A 21,917-nucleotide genomic window follows, 5' to 3' on the forward strand; every position below is an offset into this window, starting at 1 on the left:
CCCATTTTCTTTATCATTTTAATTTAGTGACAGAATAAGCGGCGTTGAGGAAGAAAAATAAAATGTGGCAGATTGTTTATTCTTTTTAATTTTAAGTGAACAAATGGAGCTTCATTTTGAAAATGAAAAAGCATTTCTGGTTTTGACTTTTATTTTTAATTATGCTACAGAAAAACGTCCTTTGCTACAAAGGGGCGCAATGCATTGCTTTTCTGTGAATCCTTCTTACCTGTGAAATTCTCTTACTTACTGTTCACACGCAGACTGAAATTGTGTCATCATTTTTAGTCTTTGTGGCGTATATTTGCTCCACCTCTTAAATCTTGTGGTTGATATAGTATTTTTGCTGTTTTAAATATGAAACATCATGCACTTTTTTGATTCTTACAGTCAATCATAAATCCTTGCAGTGGTATATTTAAAAAAAATAATAATATGAATTATAATAATGTTTCGACATTTTTTCAGGAATTCTTGAGTTGAAAGAGCAAAATCAAATGAGGTTCTCATAAAAACTGCCTTTTCCACCTTTTTAAGCCACAATCTGTCTAAAGTTTTTGTCCTTTCAGAAAGTCATTTGCTAATACTCTACTTATAAATCTTAAGCAATAAAATGTTTGCCTCAAAGCAAAAAGGACAATGTAAAATGATCTGTGGCATTATATTTCCTGCTAACTGTGGAACAACTAGGATGGTTTTTAATGCGCTTATCAGATGGTTTCCAGTTCCAGTTTGATAAAAGAAACATTTGCTGTTATTACTTTAATGCCATAAGTAACCACAGACATTTGCAGATGAGCATCTTTGATTTGAAAGTAAAATGGACCAGTGAGTCATTAAATACAAGGGGTGTTGGCATGCAACGGGGATATTCATGCAAAAGGAAACAGCCGGTACGGAGCTTCTCAACCACAATGCTTGCACAATCTGTCTTTGTGCTTTTCCTCACCGGTAAGCTGTTGTAATCTCTTAAAATGCATGTGTGCCATAATTTCTTTTAAATGTTATTAGCCTTTTTTATTGAGTGGATTAGGTTGACCAGAATTTTTTTTAATGTTATTTTATTGTCGTCAGTAAATGCTTTGTTCTAATTTTTTCTTACTTTTCCGTAAGTCTGGTGATTTCTTAAGGTGAAAAATACCTTTAAGTGTTAGATAGTTATTCTCATGGTGTCATCTTATAACTGAAATCCCTGTTTGTGAAATATCTCTTTTTAGATCTAGTAGAGACTCTTGGTGAAAAGGACATTACAGCTTCACAAAGTGTTGTTTTTTTTTTGGTTTTGTTTTTTACTTCATTGAACCTAAAGCTTGGCATGCATTACTGGAAGCGATATCATTTATTTAATTATTCAGTCATTTTCTAAAGCCGCCTAGTCCGGTTCAGGCTCAAGAGAAGGCTGGAGCTTAATTGCCGAGCAAAGACTGGTTATATCCTGGACAGATCCGAGTCTATTACAGGAACAGAAATATTTAAATATATAAATAAAAATACTTGAAAGAGGAGCAAGATGATTGTTTATATATATATATATATATATATATATATATATATATATATATATATATATATATATATATATGTAGGTAGGTACGTAGGTATATCTTTGTGTGGGCACCCCTGGTTTACACTGTTTGCACTATGTTTAAACTTAGAACAATGTCAGCATTGGATGTCTGTGAATAATCCGTTTAAAAAGATGACTTATTGCAGTTTCAGCTTTAGGCGTCTGGTCAGCCTCAGGTTTCAATAAGGTTCAAAATGGGTCACTGTCTTCTGATAATCGTTCTCCTGAAACATCAGGTAAAGTTCACGATATACAGCATTACATTTATGTCTTCTGATAACACAAACCAACACCTTATCCTTGTTATTGGTGCTCTAGAAGAAAATTGCAGCTACTACAAAGTTTTGGAATACTTGAACCTGACCAAAGACAAAGACCTGTTTGCCATGATCCGGCCTGTTAAAAACCACAGACGTGTAACACGAGTGTACATCAAAATGATCCTTTATGCAATTCTAGATGTGGTGAGTTACTAAACCTTTCATTGATATTTTGATTGTAACAACCTTCTTTTTCTCTGAACACCACATGTGCTTTGTTTTGTTGTCTACAGAGAGAAGTTGATCAAACTTTTGTATCATATGTCTGGATTTACATGGTAAGTTTAAAAGCAAATAATAATTTACATATTCTGCATGATGCTTGGTACCCACCCCTTCCAATTAATGATACTTTATTAGTCTTTCATACTTTTTATTTTTACAGAAATGGTTCAATGAATATATTAAATGGAAACCCAAAGACCTTTGTGGAATAAGAAATTTTACAGTTCCAAATCAGGTTTTATGGAAACCTGATCTGACAATTGAGGAGATGTAAGTATTCAAGCATTTTTGCCTTAACTCACAATTACGTGCATTAGATGGAAGAGTACATTAAAATATACAAATGTGATTTCAGACAAGAGATAAACCTGTGAGCTTGCCACAGGAAACTTTGGATCTGACAAAAATCTTAGAAGATATTTCAGCTACTTTAAACAAGAGACACGAAGACCACTCATTAGCATAATAATACAAAGGTTAAGCAGAAATTTGCCACACAAAAAAAAGAAAGTAGACTGATGAACCTTAAAAATTTTGAGACAAGGTTTTTATGATCTCATGAGTCAAAAATTTAGAAAACGAGTTGACAGTAAGTAGTAGGGGAAAGGAATGATCTGTTTTTATCTCAAACATACCAGCTCCTTCGTGACACAGAATGTCTTGGAGCTGAATCTCTTTCAGGGTCATAGGGTTGCTGGAGCTACTATTGGGTGAAGGCAGGGTACAACCTCAACAGCTCGCCAGTCTTTTGTAGGGCCAGAAACACATTTTCTACCAATTTTAAGAAGATCGCACCCAAACCATAATGCAACTCCTTTATCATGCAGCAGGATAATTATGGGTATTAAAAATAACGTAGCTTTAGGATAATTAGTAATAAATTGTAAAACAATTATCAATGTTGATACCCACATAGGATTTCCAAATTATACACAAAACTTGTAATTAAGCAAAAAAAAATGTTGGACTGATAAACTGAAATAGTAGCTGTGTAACAATTTTCATTTTAACAATTCAATTGAATTTAATATTTGTGGTTTAGGATTCGATTTACTTTTGATTCTACTTCATTTTGAAAGATCTGATTCACTGACCTAAAATTGATCCATAACATCTTGAGCCAAAAATTCAAGCATGCGACTCAAAGATGAATACCTAGGTAAGGTGAAGTTCTCCAAATTCCTTGTATACTTCTTGCAAGACAATCAAGTGTGTACATGTACAAACAAGGAAACAAGAACTGATGGCAAATCTATTCACATTTTAGTTTCCTAACGTTCAGCCCAGTGTTGTTTTTCAAAATAATACAAACAGAACATTGCTAGAACATTCTTCAACACTGTCACATGGTCTTTTCTAAATTCAAAGTGTTTCCACACATTGGACTGGAATGATGCGTTGGTCAGTTTTTGCTGCCATCACATTTTTTGTCCACAGCACTTTGTCATTTTGACATTATAATAAAATGAACATACAATGTCTCAATCCGTAATTTACAAGTAAATTCGTTAAAAATCAGACAATGTGATCGTTTGAATTTTTTTTCTCATTTTGTCTTTCATTATTGATGTCTACCTATGATGAAAATTACAGTCCTTTCTCTCTTCTAAGTGGGAGAACAACACACAAAATGTGGCTGACTAAATACTTTTTGCTCCACTGTATATTTTTACATTTAAATATTTTATGCCATTAATCAAATGTGAAATGGGGAATATAATTATTTAAACTTTATAAAAAATGTACATACCCTTACAGTCCTCAATGGAATTTAGCTAAATCCCTTTTTTTATATCCAGGATAGAGAAGGACAAAGCGCCACCAAGTCCTCTTCTTCAAATAGATAATCATGGTTACGTAGTTTATAAGAATGATCAAGTGATCATCAGCACCTGCCAGATGCACGTTTACAGATTCCCCTTTGACACTCAGAGCTGTACTATCACCTTCAAGTCAATCTTTCACAGGGGTAAGACCCTTTTGAATCTACTAAAATAGCATGAACTGCAAAGTTGGATTAACCCAAACATCAAACTGAAACACTTCCTTTCTAAAACATAAATATTTCTTTTCAGATTACGAAATAAGTTTGTCTGTGTATACAAACAATACAGAAATCACAAAGTGGTCGCGTGACAACATGCGGGCGCAGTACGAGTGGGTGTTCAAAAACATAACAGTCCAGAAGAAAACTGAAGACAGTTTGGGCTACAACAAAACATCAGTTATTTACACTGTAAGTATGTTCACATGCATTTGTCAGGAATTAAGGTGGGGGGGAACCCAAACAATAACTTGCTTGTGACAGAAACTCAAACACCTTTATTTGGTTAACTAAAATGACTTAAAATCACAAACAAACTACCGGTAAGTACCCTGAATGTGGGACAGTACAAAACTAAAACAACAGCAGAAATCCAAATGACCACTGCTGTAAAGGGACAGGAAGCATCTGAGCATCCCTTTTAAAAGAGACAGGCAGTAGAGTAGCCTGCCAGAGCCTTCCCAACAACTCCTTTGGTGACAGGCGAGAAAAAGGGGAACATCCCTAGCAGGGGCGGAGCTACAACATTTTGTATGGGGTGAGGGTGGCAACTGTCAAAAGGAGAGTGGAAGGACATTACAAATCAAAAGTAAGTTTTTTTAATGGTTTCTATTATTATTGTTTTTATGACATTTAAAAGCATTGCTTTTGTTATTTTTGCAATGCTTAAAAGAGCTTGTCATGATTATTTCTAAATCTTTGTCAGTGGTGACACTAATAATGACTCTAAAGTTAGGGGGACAAAGCTTATTGTGGCCTCAGTTGCTCCTCAGTAGCTCTATTACTGATCCCTGAGGAATCCCTCAGGGGCAGGCAAACAAAAGAAGAGGATCTCCTCGCAACCTCCAAATGAAGGAAAATATCATCCTCAACAATCATTTTAGTGAAATTTAGCAAAAAGGAAATAACCACAGTTAGAAATTGAATGTTTCTAAATGAAAGCTGGAGGATTGCCAGCATTCTCTGTCAGGGAGTGACTCCACGAAGGAAAGGTGATCAGAAATGGACCAAGTAACTCATTCAGTGACAGGTGACAATTCAGCTGCAAACTGGTACCCTTGTATGTTTTTTTTTCTTGTTACAACTTATCTAACCACATCATGCAAACTTTAAAGGCACAACAGTTCATCTTCTCATTTTACAGATCAGCATGAGCAGGCGATCAACCCTCTATTGTTTCAATTTTTTGGTTCCCATCTTGTTTCTCATCATCCTGGATATGGCCTCTTTGCTCATTCCGGATAATGGAGGCGAGAAACTCAGCTTCAAAGTCACAGTACTGCTCGCTGTGACGGTGATGCAGCTTATTCTTAATGAGATTCTGCCATCCTCAACGGAAACGATTCCACTTGTAGGTAAAGTCATCCAGGTTTTATGCTGTTGAGAGCTCCAGGGAGAACTAATTGGGGTTTAGTGTGATGATGTTTCAGTTAAGTGGTTCTAAAATTGTATTTTAAATTTATATTTCAGATTTAATCTGCACGAGGTCTATCTCTTTCTTTTTCCATATTTTTCCAATGCTTTTTTTTTTAAATTGATTTTAGAAATATGTTTTAATCTCAGGATACATGCAGCTTATTTTACTGTTAAGCCACTTTATCCTGATACCAGGCAAGTGTTTCTTCTGAAAAATCAGGAGGATGCAGTGTTACTTAAAGATTTTTGTAAAATAATATTGAACAAAAGGTTTCCATACTAACGCTCTGCTGTCTGCTCCCTTTAGTTCTCTACTGTATTGGAGTATTTGGTCTGATGCTGCTCAGCGTAATAGAGACAATTGTGGTCATGCATTTGATGGAGAAAGACTCAGAATCCCAAGAAAGTGAAGGAGACCCAGCTCTCAATGCAGAGCAAAATGACGAGAAAATTAAAGTCAACTGCAGAAATAGTCTTACAGGTTTGATTCATCTCATAATACAAAAACATACGTTGGAAATGATTACAATACAGTGTGATTTGCAATTTCTCCTACTTAGAAATCATGAAGGAGTCTGAAAATGTCATCTTTGGTGCATGTCCACTGTAAGAGAAATATTCTCATTTTTCAAGCCACACCAGGACCTTGATATGTTTCTTACTGAGCTACTCCTTGGTTTTCCTGTTGTGTGCTTCAGGTTGTTGTCATGTTTTGAGGAAAGACCCAGCTATGACCCATCTTCAGTGCCCTAACTGATGGAAGGAGGTTGTTTCCCAAAATCTTGCAATACATGGCCCCGGTCATTCTCTCCTTATTACAGTGTAGTCGTCCTTTTCCATGTGCAGAAAAATACCCCCATAGCATGATGCTACCACCCCCATACTTCACAGTTAGGATGGTATTCTTGGGATAGTACTCGTTCTTTTTCCTCCAGGAGTGGAATTAAGCCCAAAAAGTTCTATATTGGTCTCATCTGACCACTTGACTTTCTCCCATGACGCCTCTTGATCATCCAAATGGTCATTGGCAAACTTTAGATGGCCCTGGGCATGTGCTAGTTTAGAATAGAATAGAATAGAATAGAATAGAATAGAATAGAATAGAATAGAATAGAATAGAATAGAATAGAATAGAATAGAATAGAATAGAATAGAATGCCTTTATGGTCACTGTGCACATGTACAATTTGCATCATATGCGTATACAATGAAATGATAAAAGCTGCTCACTATTTAGTGCTAGCATGCATAGAAAATAATTTCACAGAAATAATAGAATAATAAAATAATTTCACAAAATGAAAAATACAATATACCAAGTACCAAAAAAATGTACAAAGGTGCAAAATGTGCAATAGAAAATAGAAATTTTCACAAAGAGGTAGTAGTTAAACAAAACAAAAAACAGTTATGCCCATGATGGCAGAGATATATTGCACTTACTATATTGCACAATGATGATTAAGCAGGGGGACCATCTTAGTGTGTTACCAACAGTAACCTTGGAAGCAAAGGTCCCAACACTTTTCAGGTCATTGACTTGCCCCTCCAGTGTAGTTCTGCGCTGAGCCCTCACCTTTGTTACAATCATTGAGACCCCAAGAGGTCAGATATTTAATGGAGCCCCAGTCCAAGGGAAATTGTCAGTCATGTTTAGCTTCTTCCAATTACAAATAATCTCTCCAACAGCGGATATTTTTTCCCTAAGCTGTTTGGTAATTGCCCCGTAGCCCTTTCCAGCCTCGTGGAGGTCTTCAGTTTTATTTGTGGTGTCTCTCGACAGCTCTTTTGTCTTGGCCATGTTAGTGTTGGAGTCTTACTGATTGTATGAAGTGGACAGGTGTCTTTATGTAGCTAACAACCTCAAACAGGTTCTTCTAATTTAGGACAATAAGTGGAGTGAAGGCGGACTATTTAAAGGCGGACTGACAGGTCTTTGAGGGTCAGAAAGGTGCTCAAATACTTCTTTGCAGCAGTAGCATAAAAATAAATTGGTTGAAATAAATTATACAACGTGAATTCCTGAATATTTTAAATTAAGTCTCTCACAGTTGACATGCACCTAAGATGAAAATGTCAGACCCCTCCAGGATTTCTAATTGGGAGAACATGCAAACTCACAGGGTGTCCAAATACTTATTTACCCCCATGTATGTCAAGACAATCAAGCTGTTGTTTCATTTCTATAAGGAAATGTTGGCTTGTGTATATAGTTAATTCATGTCTATGCATTACCCTGAAATATGTCCAGTAATGCAGAAATGCTGTTTGTCTGCAGCCATCCACGATGACGAGACTGATCAAAACACACCTTCACCCAAAAAGGTAAGATCTATGTTTGCTTTAATGTAAATGATTTTACTAATTTGTGTATAAAAACAAGGTTAAGACGTGCCAAGAAGATAGAAATATGACCTATAACTTTCTTCATGCACAATCAAATGAACTTCCAACAGGAAAACATACATGTCAGAAAATGCCAACACATCCCACAGCACCGTTCTGAGCAGTTACCGGGCAGGAAGGATTCACGCTAACATGTTGATTGACTGCAGCCAAAATGAAGATGAATTTTGCCATAAGATTAACACATTTAGTTAATAACTTAATAGTTAAAAGAAGGTGAAAGGTGAGCATAGGCTATGTGCATCAAATTCTTTCTGTCACAGTTTTGTTCCAGTTCAATTTATGATTTGTGTTTTACAAAACAACAACAAAAAACTAAAAATTCAGAAAAATACTTTTTTGTTGCAGGATTATTAGAAGTCCTCCAATAACAATGATGTGTTCTTGTTGAAACGGTCTGTCCTGGCATAGCAACGAGGTGACTGAAAATAACAACTTCATCCTCTCTGCAGGACAGCAGCAGTCAGCGGTTGGATGTTTCCTTGGCCCTGGATCTGTTTTCTCATGAGCTGGATGAGGTGAAGAAAACTGTGTCTCTGCTCAGCAGCAGGAGGGAAAATATTGGTTACTGGACCAAACTATCACAAAAAATCCACAAAATCTTCACTGTTTTTTATGTTGGAGGTGTCGTCCTGTTTTTGATTACTATTTCTATGCTGTGGATCGTAGCAGACGACGATTAAAATGTAGTAAACTAAAAATAAGGGCACTGCATTGGTGTCCCGACAAGCCAGAATTGTGCCCTAAAATTTCTACTTTGGCTGTTTTTAGTCCTTTGTATAAATTATATTTGCCTCATTTAATCCAAGTGATTACATCATCATCCATGTAGGTATTTACTCATATTTGCAAGAGGTTTGACGCTGTTCTTCATTAATCCTCCACACAATGATATTCATTATAAAGTCATTTATGGGAAAAATGAAAATGAAATTATATTGTATTTTTAAGTTCTTCAGTTTCTAGTGTGTTGGAGGGAAGTAAGTAGAAGTACTTGTTCAAAACACAAACAAAAACCCATGTGTGGCAGAATCATGGTGTCACTATTGACTATGGAAAAAGATGACAGTTCATCTGTAAAATCAATTCCATGTTTGCTGACAAAGCAATCTGTAGTTTTACTGCTCCAAATTGAACAATAAATAAAAACAAAATGTACAGATCATCAAGAAAATCCAGTTTTCTGGAGGATTCTTGTCATCAGGCTATATGGAGGAATTTCCTCCCACCGAGTAACAGTAGAAAACTTGTTTAATATATTGTGTTTCTATTAGTTTATTATGCGCTTTATCAAAACCAGTCGTTCTGTAATGTATTAAATGCATTTCAAAAATAGATCCCATGTATCCATGTATAATGGACTATTCTGTAATATGGAATTTTTTGGAGAGGACCACAAATGGAGTACCAATTGTGTAAATAAAGCCAACAGAATAAAGTTTTGAATGATCAAAAATGACTTCAAGAAAATATCTTTGATTCACTAAATTGAAATGCCAACAAGAAAAACAACATTGTACATGATGGTACATAACAAAGAGCTCACAGCAGAGAGTGCAGCAGCAATGGCAGCCAAGGCCCCCTGGAGTGGACGGAGGAGCCGGCTGAGGGACGTGCAATGTGGATGAATAAGACTTTCTTCATCCCACGATGAGGAAATTCTTTTGTCTGCAGAAGTAAAGTGACATTCAACAGTATTAAAGAACAGAAGAACATCTTTAAATTACTTGACGATTAAGTTACATTAAAATTAAACTATGAAAATACACAGCAAACAATGATACCCATTATAAGAACCAAAACGACAGAAACAACAACAGCAACAACAAATGAAATTCACCATGTAGGCACATAGTGTGTAACTGTAGTACTGTGTTTTATAGTTTGATGGCTGTGGGGAGGAATGACCTGCTGTACTTGCACTGTGGATGTAACAGTCCCCTGTTTCTGGGTAACATCCAGAAACGGTTGCAGAGAGCTCGGCACTGGAGCCCCCAGCACCAAACAAGTATCAGAACAGGTTTTTCAACACTAAAATGCAATAAAAATATTAAACCTACAAAATCTTTGTCTTCAGCTCCTTTTGTTGTCAGATCCCGTCTTTGACCTTTTCTGTAGTGAGATTCATGTTTTCGCCTGTGTTTTAGCATTTTGTCTGGCTTTAGCTGCTTTCTCCTCATCATTTGGTCCTCTGTTCTTGCCTCTCCTGAAGACCTTCACAGTCCCAATCCTGGACTCATTGCAGTTTGTCAACCAACAGATCCATGAGTGATGCAGTGAATCTGTCACAACTCTTAATGCTGCAGCATCTGGACTCCCCAGGATCCTACGTCGTTTAGGACAAGCTACAACAACTTCACATTCCTGACTCATGTCTTTATGACAGACTGCAGGCAGCAAGTGCAACTGGGAAAGACCATCAACACCGGATCCCCCAAAGGTTCTGTACTTTCCCCTCTGCTCATCTCCATGTGTTGTAGTTGGAGGGGACTTATTTCCTTTATGTTTTTGCTTGTACAATACAGCCACAAGTGGGTGCAATGCAGTGACGTGCGGTGAGGTTAATGGCTGGTGAGGCACTGACGTCATCAGTCAGATTTACAAACGTATGACCCATACTAAGTAACTTATTCACCATTTTATTGACATCAGTTAACGTGTTTTGTTTAAAATATCATTTCAACATGTTTTTTCATATACAAACTGCAGCATAGAAAAAAGCACAAATCTTATTATCGTCTTACCTTTACTTGTAAATAAAGTCCATACGAAAAGGACTTGCTGCTTGCTATCACTTATTCTATTAATTTTTAGCGTCATAATCTCAGGGCTCACCGGCGCCCCCTAACATGAGGCACGAGAACTGCTGGCCTCACCCAGCGGCTTTTTTGCCGGCGTTTAGCGCTCAGCACAAGAAACACGTCCCTCACATACAGTTATTTATAAAAACAAACACTGTACATCATATACATCTGCTAAATTATGTAAACTCAGCTCATATAGTACAAGTGATTGAACCGACATACAGAGAGACAGCCGTACCGTCTGACTGCATAGGTATTGCGCAATCCAAGGTGAGGCTCAGCGGGCTGGTGCCTCATCGCACGTCACTTCTTAGTATCTGAACGGCAAATGCGGAAATTCAGCGATTTTGAAGAGAAAAAACACCCAGAAATGGTACATTTAAATGGAAAATGACTGCACAGCACAAATTACTGATTACAGCCTCACCTGCCTCTCCTGACTGCACGTCACTGGCGCAATGCATTGCTTTTCTGTGTCGGTTTTCTATGACTCCTTCCTAATTGTAAAATTATCTTACCAACGCTGACTGCGCATGCACAGACTTAAATTATGTCTTCATTTTCAGTCTTTGCGGACCGCCCATAAATCTGTGCTATGTCGTCAATCTTGTGGTTTATATATAGTTTTTTGCCGTTTTTAATTATGTAACATTACGCACTTTTCTAATTGTTACTGTCTATCATAAATCATTGCATTGGATCATTAAAAAACAGTTTTATTAAGTATAATAATGTGTTGACATTTTTTCAGGAATTCTTGAGTTGAAAGGGCAAAATCAAATGAGGTCCTCATAAAAACTGCCTTTTCCACCTTTTTAAGTCACACTCTGACTAAAGTTTTTGTTCTTTAAGAAAGTCATTTGCTAATACTCTACTTCTTAAATCTTAAGCAATTACAGCAAATGTTTGCCTAAAAGCAAAAAGGACATTGAAAAATGATCTGTGTTATTCTATTTCCTGCTAACTGTGCAGCAAGAGGAACAACTAAAAGGATGGCTTTTAATGCACTTATCAGATGGTTTCCAGTTCCAGTTTGGTGAAAGAAACGTTTGCTGTCATTACCGTCATGCCATAAGTAACCACAGAGACAGTTGCAGAGGAGCAGCTTTGACTTGAAAGTAAAATGGACCAGTGAGTCATTAAATACAAGGGGTGTTGGCAGTTCTAATGGGTATTTATGCAAAAGGAAACAACAGGGACGGATCTTCTCAACCATGATGCTTGTACAATCTGTCTTTGTGTTTCTCCTCACTGGTAAGCTGTTCCAATCTCTTAAAATGCATGTGTGCCATAACTTCCTCTAAGTGTTATTAATGGATTTTTTTTGTTGAGTGGATGAGTTTGAAAATAATTAAAGTAAATGCTTTGTTCCAATCATTTCTTACTTTTCCATAAGTCTGGTGATTTCTTAAGGTTAAAAAGACCTTTAAAAATTAGATAGCTGTTTATTATCTTAGTGTCATATTATAACTGAAATCCCTGTTTGTGAAATATCCTTTTTTAGATCCTGGAAGAGATTCTTGATGCAAAGGGCATCACAGCTACACAAAATGTTCTTTTTTTTTTTTTTTTTGTACTTCCTTGAGCCTTAAGCATTACTGGAAGCAATATCATTTATTTAATCATTCAAAAATCTTCTAAACCCGCTAAGTCCGGTTCAGGGTGAAAGGGAAGGCTGGAACTTACTTAGTAACTGTCAGACAAAAACTGGTTATACCCTGGACAGATACAAATCCATCACAGGAGCAGAAATATATAAATACAGTATATAAATAAAGATGCTTGAAAGAGGAGCAAGATGACAACAACATCCCAAAGCATTTCTGTTAATCCATTTTAATTGTCAAATTAGATATTTCTAATTAAATTTTGCTACACATTTACCAGAGAAATTTTTGAAAGTTAAATGTCAAATACCATTTTCTTTATCATTTTAATTAAGTGACAGAATAAGTGGTGTTGAAGGAGAAAATGAAAAAGAAAAAGCGGTTTAGCAGATTGCTTTTTCTTTTTAATTTTGAGTCAACAAATGCAGCTTCATTTTGAAAATGAAAAAGCATTTCTGGTATTGACTTTTATTTTTACTTTTGCTACATAAATGCTTCCATAAATTTTTGGATGTTTGTGATTAATTACTTTAAAAAGATGACTTATTACAGTTTTTGTTTTAGGTATCTTGTCAACCTCAGGTTTCAATGAAGTTCAAAATGGGTCAATGCCTGAAACATCAGGTAAAGTTCACGAATTCCAGCATTACATTGATGCCTTCTAATAACACAAACAATTTTTCCTTGTTTCTGTTACTCCAGAAGAAAATTGTGGCTACCAAAACGTTTTGGAATACTTGAACCTGACCAAAGACAACAACCTGTTTGTCATGAGCCGGCCTGTTAAACACCATCGAAGTACAACAAATGTGTACCTTGACATGGTCATTTATGCAATTCTAGATGTGGTGAGTTACTAAACCTTTTCATTGATATTTTTATTGTAATAACCTTCTTTTTCTCTGAACTTCACATGTGCTTTGTTTTGTTGTCTACAGAGAGAGATTGATCAAACTTTTGTTTCATATGTCTGGATTTACTTAGTAAGTTTAAAAATCTGTGTATCCTGTAATCTGTGTATCCTGCAGGATGCTTAGTACCCACACCTTCTCATTATTGATACCTTATTATTATTATTTTTCATCCTTTTCACTTTTACAGACATGGGACAATGAGCATATTAGATGGGACCCCAAAGACTTTTGTGGAATTTCAAATATAGCAGTTCCAAATGAAGCTTTATGGAAACCTGATCTGACAATTGAGGAGATGTAAGTATTTGAGCATTTCAGAATTTAGTACATGCACTAGATGGCATAATACATTTAAAATATATATATATAAATGTGCTTTTAAACAACAGATAAATTGCCAGCTGTGATTTCCTCATAGGAAAGTTTGGATCTGACAATATAATTTAGAGGATATCACAGCGGTTTTAAACAAGAGACTTGAAGATATAAACCACTCATTAGCAAAAAGAATAGGAAGGCCAAGCTAAAATTTGTAAAAATTTTGAGACAAGGTTTTTATGATCTTATACTCATAAGATCAAATGTTTACATTTATCAAAGGGTTGACAGTATGGCTAATGTAGGGAAAAGGAATGGAGACAGTTCCTGCCGGTGACCAGAGCGAGAGACAGAGATCTTACTCTGACAATAGTAAAATAAAACTGTAGTGTCTAGATCATTTACAAAAAACTTCTTTAAAAGTCAGACAGTGTCAGTGTGATTTTCTGGATTTGTGTTTCTCATTTTGTCCATCATAGTTGAGTTATACTTATGACGAAAATTACAGGCTTCTCTCTTGTCTTTTTAAGTGGGAGAACTTGCACAATTTGTGGCTAACTAAAAGCTTTTTGATCCACTGTATATTTTCTTAATTTAAATACTGTATGCCATTATAAAAATATGAAATGGTGAATATAATTATGCAAATTTTATAAGAAAAGTTTACATAACCTCATGACTGCACGGTGGCGCAGTGGTTAGCGCTCTTGCCTCACAGCAAGAAGGCCCCTGGTTCAAGTCCCGGCTGGGGGACGTGAAAAACAACATCAATGGGGACATTTCTGTGTGGAGTTTGCATGTTCTCCCCATGCATGCGTGGGTTTTCTCCGGGATCTCCGGCTTCCTCCCACCATCCAAAAACATGCTTCATAGATTGATTGGCAACTCTAAATTGACCATAGGTATGACTGTGTGAGTGAATGGATGTGTGATTGAGGATATTCTACCCTGCGACAGACTGGCGACCAGTCCAGGGCATCCCTTGCCTACGCCCAAGTGGCCGGGATAGGCTCCGGCAACCCCGTGACCCCGAAAGGGAATAAACGGTTAAGAAGATGAATGAATTTACATAACCTCATAGTCTTTTATAGAATTTGGCAAATTTGTCTGGTTAAACCAAAAACCATAAATGACTAAATCCATTTTTTTTAAATCCAGGATAGAGAAGGACAAGGCACCACCAAGTCCTCTTCTTAAAATAACTCATGACGGCACAGTGTTTTATAAGAATGATCAAGTGATCATCAGCACCTGCCAGATGCACGTTTACAAATTCCCCTTTGACACTCAGAGCTGTAACATCACCTTCAAGTCAATCTTACACGGTGGTAAGACCCTTTTAAATCTACTAAAATAGCATGAACTGCAAAGTTGGATCAACTCAAACATCAAACTGAAACACTTCCTTTCTAAAACATAAATATTGCTTTTCAGATGACGACATGACTTTGACGGGAAGTGTAAACAATACAGAAATCACAATGTGGTCTCGTGAAATAATGCGGACGCAGTACGAGTGGTTGTTCATTGACATGTCGGTGCACAAGAAAACTGAAGACGATTTGGGCTACAACCAAACATCAGTTATTTACACTGTAAGTATGTTCACATACATACACTTAACAGGCATTAAGGTGGGGGGAAACCCAAACAATAATTGGCTTGTGACAGAAACTCAAACACCTTTATTTGATTAACTAAAATGACTTAAAATCACAAACAAACTAGGTACCCTGAACCTGGATGTGGGACAAGTCCAAATGACTACTGCTATAAAAGGACAGGAGGCATCTGAGCAACCCTTTTAAAAATGGCAGGCAGTAGAGTAGCCTGGCAGAGTCTTCCCAACAACTCCTTTGGTGACAGGCGAGAAAAAGGGGAACATCCCTAGCAGGGGCGGAGCTACAACATTTTGTGTGGGGTGTGGGTGGCAACTGTCAAAAGCAGAGTGGACCAGTACAACAGAAGACCATTACAGAAGAAAGCATGAAAAGTATGTATTTCTAATAGGTTTATTATCGTCGTTTTTATGACATTTAAAAGCTTTGCTTTTGTTATTTTTGCAATGCTTAAAAGAGCTTGTCATGATGATTTCTAAATCTTTGTCAGTGATGACACAAATATTGACTCAAAAGTGGGAGGCCAAAGCTTAATGTGGTCCCACTTGCTCCAAAGTAGCTCTATCACTGAGGAATCCCTCAGGGAACAGGGGTGGATCAGGGGTAACCCCAGTTAGACATTGAAAGGTTGCTAAATGGAAGCTGGAGGATTGCCAGCATTCTCTGTCAGGGAGTGACTCCACAAAGGAAAGGTGATCAGAAATGGACCAAGTGACTCACTCAGTGACAGGTGACAATTCAGCTGCAAACTGGTACCCTTGTATGTTTTTTCTTGTTATGACCTATCTTACCACATCATGCTGGTGACATTTTTTTCAAACCTTTAAAGCACTACAGTTCATCTTTTCATTTTACAGATCACAATGAGGAGGCGGTCAATTCTCTATTGTGCCAATTTTTTGGTTCCCATCTTGTTTCTCATCATCCTGGATTTGGCCTCTTTTCTCATTCCGGATAATGGAGGCGAGAAACTCAGCTTCAAAGTCACAGTACTGCTCGCTGTGACGGTGATGCAGCTTATTCTTAATGAGATTCTGCCATCCTCAACGGACACGATTCCACTTGTAGGTAAAGTCATCCAAGTTTTATGCTGGTGGGAGCTCCATAAAGAACTAATTGGGGTTTAGAGTGATGACTTTTTACGTTTTGGTTACGTAGTTCTAATATATTATTTTACATTTATATTTTACATTCAATTTGTGCAAGGTTTTTCTCTTATTTTTTTCCAACAATTTTTTCAAATTCATTTAATAATAATTTTTTAACCACACAATAGATGCAGCTTAAAACACTATTAAGGCACTTTATCCTGAGACCAGGCAAGTGTTTCTTCTGAAAAATCAGGAGGATGCAGTGTTACTTACAGATTATTTTTTTTACAATATTGAACAAACAGGTTTCCATACTAACGCTCTGCTGTCTGCTCCCTTTAGTTCTCTACTGTACTGGAATATTTGGTCTGATGCTACTCAGCTTAATGGAGACAATTGTGGTCATGCATTTGATAGAGAAAGACTCAGAATCCCCAGACAGTGAAGGAGACCCAGCTCTCAACGCAGACCAAAATGACGAGAAAATGAAAGTCAACTGCAGAAATAGTCTTACAGGTTTGATTTATCTTATACAAATCTTTGGAAATGATCACACTGTACTGTGATCAACTTAGAAATCATGAAGGAGTCTGAAAACTGTCATCTTTGGTGCATGTCCATTGTGAGAGACATAATCTAAATTAAAAAGAAAATCTGGAGATCACATTTTATGATTTCTTTTTAAATAATTTATTCATATGCAATTACACAGGTCAGCTGTTTTCTGTAGTTTTTTTGTTTTGTTTTTACCAAGTTTGCACACTCACTGCAGGAGGGATTTTGCCCCCCCCCCTCCACATAGTTCTTTATCACTCAGGTTTCTGGGCCGTGTGGAGACTGGGTATGCCACACCAGGAGCTTGAAAAGTTTCTTACTGAGTCACTCCTTGGTTTTCCTGTTGTGTGCTTCAGGTTGTTGTCATGTTTTGAGGAAAGACCCAGCTATGACCCATCTTCAGTGCCCTAACTGACGGAAGGAGGTTGTTTCCCAAAATCTTGCAATACATGGCCCTGTCCATCCTCTCTTTATTACAGTGTAGTCGTCCTTTTCCATGTGCAGAAAAGTACCCCCATAGCATGATGCAACCACCCCCATGCTTCACAGTTAGGATGGTGTTCTTGGGATAGTACTCATTACCTTTCCTCCAGGAGTGGAATTAAGACCAAAAAGTTCTATTTTGGTCTCATCTGACCACTTGACTTTCTCCCATGACGCCTCTTGATCATCCAAATGGTCATTCAATTTTTTTTTCAATTTTATTTGTATAGCCCAAAGTCACAACAGTCGTCTCGATGGGCTTCAAAGTAAAACATGAACTCAAAAGGGATCATGAATACATAGAGTTCAATAGGAAAATACTAAAAAGAACTAACAAACTGACTAAGCTATACTGGCATCCCTGCCCTTAGACCCCCCTTCGCGATAAGGAAAAACTCCCAAAAAAAACGGATTTCGGAAAAAACGAAGTAGCCTCAGGGGTGCCCACATGAACGAGGGATCCTCCCCCAGGACGGACAGGCGATTTACCAGAACTCATAGAGAAGAATTAACTTATCTAACCCTACAACTACATATGTAAAGTCCTGCAGACGAGCTTCATCCAGCCGTGGTTGTGGGGACAGTCAAAGGCGCGAGTCGAGCCGGAGACAGGAACCACAGCCAGGTGTAGGAGCAGGAGCAGAGGCGAGGTACTCGGTCAGGTACAGAGAAGAGACGAGCCAGAGATGAGCCAGAGGCTGGATCCACAGCCAGGTGTAGGAGCGGGAGCAAAGGCGAGGTACACGGTCAGGAACTGGAGCACGGATGAGCCAACTGGATTCTGGAAGCACTCCCACTCCCCAGGAGGGGAGAGGAAAAGAGGGACAATACATGAATCGCACCGCACCAAACAGAGGCATGGAGAACTAAATGATGAATAATGATCAAGAATAGAGAAGAGAGGAAGGGTATAAGTAGATGAGAAAAGAGGACAGAACCCCAGTGCACCATAGTTACCCCAGCTTCAACTTCTAGCAGCCTTTTAAAACAAATAGTTATTGTTATTAAGTTTAATTTAAAGACATTAACATTAAGTTAAATAATCTCTGAATACTAACTAGTCTGACAATAAGCCTGTCCAAAGAGGAATGTTTTCAGTCTAACTTTGAATGTAGAAACTGAATCGGCCTCTCTTACATGAGCTGGGAGCTTATTCCATAAGACAGGGGCTTGGTGGCTAAACGCTCTACCTCCAACCGTACTTTTACTAATTCTAGGAACCACAAGCAGTCCTGCATTGGCAAACTTTAGATGGACCTGGATATGTGCTCTTTTAAGCAGGTGATCCTTCCATGCCATGCATGGTTTCAAACCATGACGTCTCAGTGTATTACTCCAGTAACCGTGAAAACTGTGATCGCAACCCTTTTCAGGTCATTGACTTGCCCCTCCAGTGTAGTTCTGTGCTGAGTCCTCACCTTTCTTAGGATCATTGAGATCCCAAAAAGTGAGATATTGCATGTAACCCCAGTCCAGGGGAAATTGTCAGTCATGTTTAGCTTCTTCCAATTTCAAATAATCGCTCCAACAGTGGATATTCTTTCCTTAACCTGTTTGATAATTGCCCCGTAGCCCTTTCCAGCCTCGTGGAGGTCTTCAGTTTTGTCTGTGGTGTCTCTCGACAGCTCTTTGGTCTTGTCGATGTCAGTAGTTGGAGTCTTACTGATTGTATGAGGTGAACAGGTGTCTTTATAGCTAACAACCTCAAACAGGTTCTTCTAATTTAGGACAATAAGTGGAGTGAAGGCGGACTATTTAAAGGCGGACTGACAGGTCTTTGAGGGTCAGAATTCTAGCGAATAGACAGGTGCTCAAATACTTCTTTGCAGCAGTAGCATAAAAATAAATTGTTTGAAATAAATTATACAACGTGAATTCTACATTTTTTTAGATTAAGTCTCTCACAGTTGACATGCACCTAAGATGAAAATGTCAGACTCCTCCTGGATTTCTAATTGGGAGAACATGCAAACTCACAAACTCACGTACGTATTTTTTTACCCCCCTGTATGTCAAAAACAATCAAGCTGAAGTTTCATTTCTATAAGGAAATGTTTATAGTGTCATGTTATATAGAATATGTTATATAGTGTGTATATAGTTAACTTATAACTATGCAATCCCCTGAAATATGTCCAGTAATGCAGAAATACTGTTTGTCTGCAGCCATCCATGATCACGAGACTGATCAAAACACACCTTCACCCAAAAAGGTAAGATTTATATTTGATTTAATGATCATCATTTTACTCAGATGTGTATAAAAGCAAAGATAAAACATGCCAAGAAGGTAGAAATATGACCTACGTCTTTCTTTACGCACAATCAAATGAACTTCCAACAGGAAAACATACATTTCAGGAAATGCCAACACATCCCACAGCACCGTTCTGAGCAGTTACACAGCAGGAAGGATTCATGTTAACATGTTGATTTGACCATTTTAAAGACTGCAGCCAAAATGAAGATGAATTTTGCCATAAGATTAACACATTTAGTTAATTAGTTAATAATCAAAGAAAGTCAAAGGTGAGCATAGGCTATGTGCAGACTAGAAGATGCAACAATTCACTTTCCCTATGATTTGCTTTAAACTTAAAATTTTCTGTCACAGTTTTGTTCCAGTTTAATATATGATATAAAAAAACTAAGATTCTGAAAAAATGTCTTGGCCCTGAAAAATTAAAGGGCCTAGACAATATAAAAGTCAACTTTTTAAGCTTATAATGTATTAGAATGTTATTTCCTCAAAAAAAAAACTGGAGAGAGGAGAATTCCTCTAAAACCGTGTGCTCTAAATGCCAGCCCCCCCAATCCATAAAAACAAATAGATACTCACTTTGTGATTTTACAAAGTGAGGGGCAGCTCTTTCCAAGAAGATTCTGTGTTGCCAGTTTCGCCCCAAGGCTACCACACACAAATCCGCTTTCTCTGTTGCGCTAGCAGTGATCAGCCATAACGCTTTCATTTAAAATTAACAATATACAGATCAATCTTTGCAAAAGCTCGGATGTTGTTTGTTTTTATTGGAAAAAAGGCAGATACTCTGCCAAGGCTAACTCTAGGTTAACGTCGTGAAATGGACGTAGGGTAACAGGAATACCTAGTAGTCCTCCAATAAGAATGATGTGTTCTTGTTGAAACGGTCTGTCCTGGCATAGCAACGAGGTGACTGAAAATAACAACTTCATCCTCTCTGTAGGACGGCAGCAGTCAGCGGTTGGATGTTTCCTTGGCCCTGGATCTGTTTTCTCATGAGCTGGATGAGGTGAAGAAAACTGTGTCTCTGCTCAGCAGCAGGAGGGAAAATATTGGTTACTGGACCAAACTATCAAAAAAAATCCACAAAATCTTTTTTGTTTTTTATGTTGGAGGTGTCGTTCTGTTTTTGTTTACTATTTCTATGCTGTGGATCGTAACAGAAGACAATTAAAATGCAGTCAACTAAAAACAAGGGCACTGGTCAATGCTTTCTTGTCCCAACTAGATAGAATTGTGCCCTAAAAATTAAACTTTGGCTGTTTTTAGTCCTTTGTATGAATTATATTTGCCTCATTTAATCCAAGTGATTACATCATCACCCATGTAGGTATTTACTCATATTTGCAAGAGGTTTGACACTGTTCTTCATTAATCCTCCACACAATGATATTCATTATAAAGTCATTTATGGGAAAAATTAAAGTGGAATTTATTGCATTTTTTTATACTCCAGTTTCTAGTTTAGGTGTCGGAGGGAAGTAAGTAGATGTACTTGTTAAAGACACAAACAAAAACCCATGTGTGGCAGAATCACAGTGTCACTATTGACTATGGAAAAACATGACAGTCATCTGTGAAATCAATTGCATGTTTGCTGACAAAGCAATCTGTAGTTTTATTGCTCCAACTTGAACAATAAATAGAAACAAAATGTACAGATAATTAAGAAAATCCAGTGTTCAGGAGGATTCTTTTTCATCGGGCTGTTTGGAGGAATTTTATCCCACCGAGTAACAGTAGAAAGCTTGTTTAATATATTGTCGTGTATCTATTAGTTTATTATGTGCTTTATCATAAGCAGTTGTTCTGTAATGTATTAAATGCATTTTTAAAATAGATCAACTGTATGCATGACATTAAACTGACATTTACCTAGGATTTGTTACAGGTTTATGGCCTGCTGAAAGTATGTTTTACTCAAACTATTCTGTAACACGGAAGGTTTTGGAGAGGACCACAAATGCAGCACCAATTATGTAAATAAAGCCAACAGAATAAAGTTTTGAAAAAATCAAAAATGACTTCAAGAAAATCATTTCAATTAAACTAAAATTACAGAAGGGAGACAAACAACACACAAGTGTGGGACTTGGACAGGCATTTTGATCTGTTAAAAAGCCAATAAGAAAAATAAACTTATCTTGAACGTGCCTATGAGTTCACTGGACTCAAATGGCCTCTACAGTCACCAGATCTCAAACCAACAAAGCACCTTTGGGATGTGGTGGAACAGAAGATTGGCATAAGGAATGTACTAAGGTGTAAATAATTGAATGGCTGTCCAG

The 21,917-nt window shown here is 37.3% G+C and overlaps 2 protein-coding genes across 4 annotated transcripts; both read left to right on the forward strand.

Annotated features, from left to right (window-relative positions):
- The first annotated feature begins 874 nt into the window (after positions 1–874).
- LOC101163948 (5-hydroxytryptamine receptor 3A) lies at positions 875–9,437 on the forward strand. 3 transcript variants are annotated; one of them, XM_011492461.3, is made up of 11 exons: positions 875–951; positions 1,714–1,803; positions 1,886–2,031; positions 2,121–2,165; positions 2,273–2,382; positions 3,912–4,081; positions 4,188–4,348; positions 5,301–5,511; positions 5,880–6,053; positions 7,824–7,897; positions 8,431–9,437. In XM_011492461.3, exons 1-11 carry the CDS (start codon positions 915–917, stop codon positions 8,659–8,661), a joined length of 1,449 nt encoding a protein of 482 aa, XP_011490763.3. In that variant the 5' UTR covers positions 875–914; the 3' UTR covers positions 8,662–9,437. The 3 variants fall into 3 exon arrangements, with proteins under 3 accessions (XP_011490763.3, XP_011490764.3, XP_020555336.2); XM_011492462.3 differs by having other exon boundaries at positions 7,851–7,897; XM_020699677.2 differs by lacking the exon at positions 5,880–6,053 and having other exon boundaries at positions 7,851–7,897.
- Positions 9,438–11,837: 2,400 nt separating this feature from the next.
- On the forward strand, positions 11,838–21,069 carry LOC101164203 (5-hydroxytryptamine receptor 3A-like). The gene is made up of 11 exons (XM_011492465.3): positions 11,838–12,036; positions 12,954–13,013; positions 13,092–13,237; positions 13,328–13,372; positions 13,491–13,600; positions 14,780–14,949; positions 15,056–15,216; positions 16,098–16,308; positions 16,674–16,847; positions 19,536–19,582; positions 20,573–21,069. Exons 1-11 carry the CDS (start codon positions 11,997–11,999, stop codon positions 20,801–20,803), a joined length of 1,395 nt encoding a protein of 464 aa, XP_011490767.1. The 5' UTR covers positions 11,838–11,996; the 3' UTR covers positions 20,804–21,069.
- The last annotated feature ends 848 nt before the right edge of the window (positions 21,070–21,917 follow it).

This window comes from Oryzias latipes, chromosome 19 (genome assembly GCF_002234675.1).
Source record: "Oryzias latipes chromosome 19, ASM223467v1".
In the NCBI taxonomy this organism is placed as follows: domain Eukaryota; kingdom Metazoa; phylum Chordata; class Actinopteri; order Beloniformes; family Adrianichthyidae; genus Oryzias; species Oryzias latipes.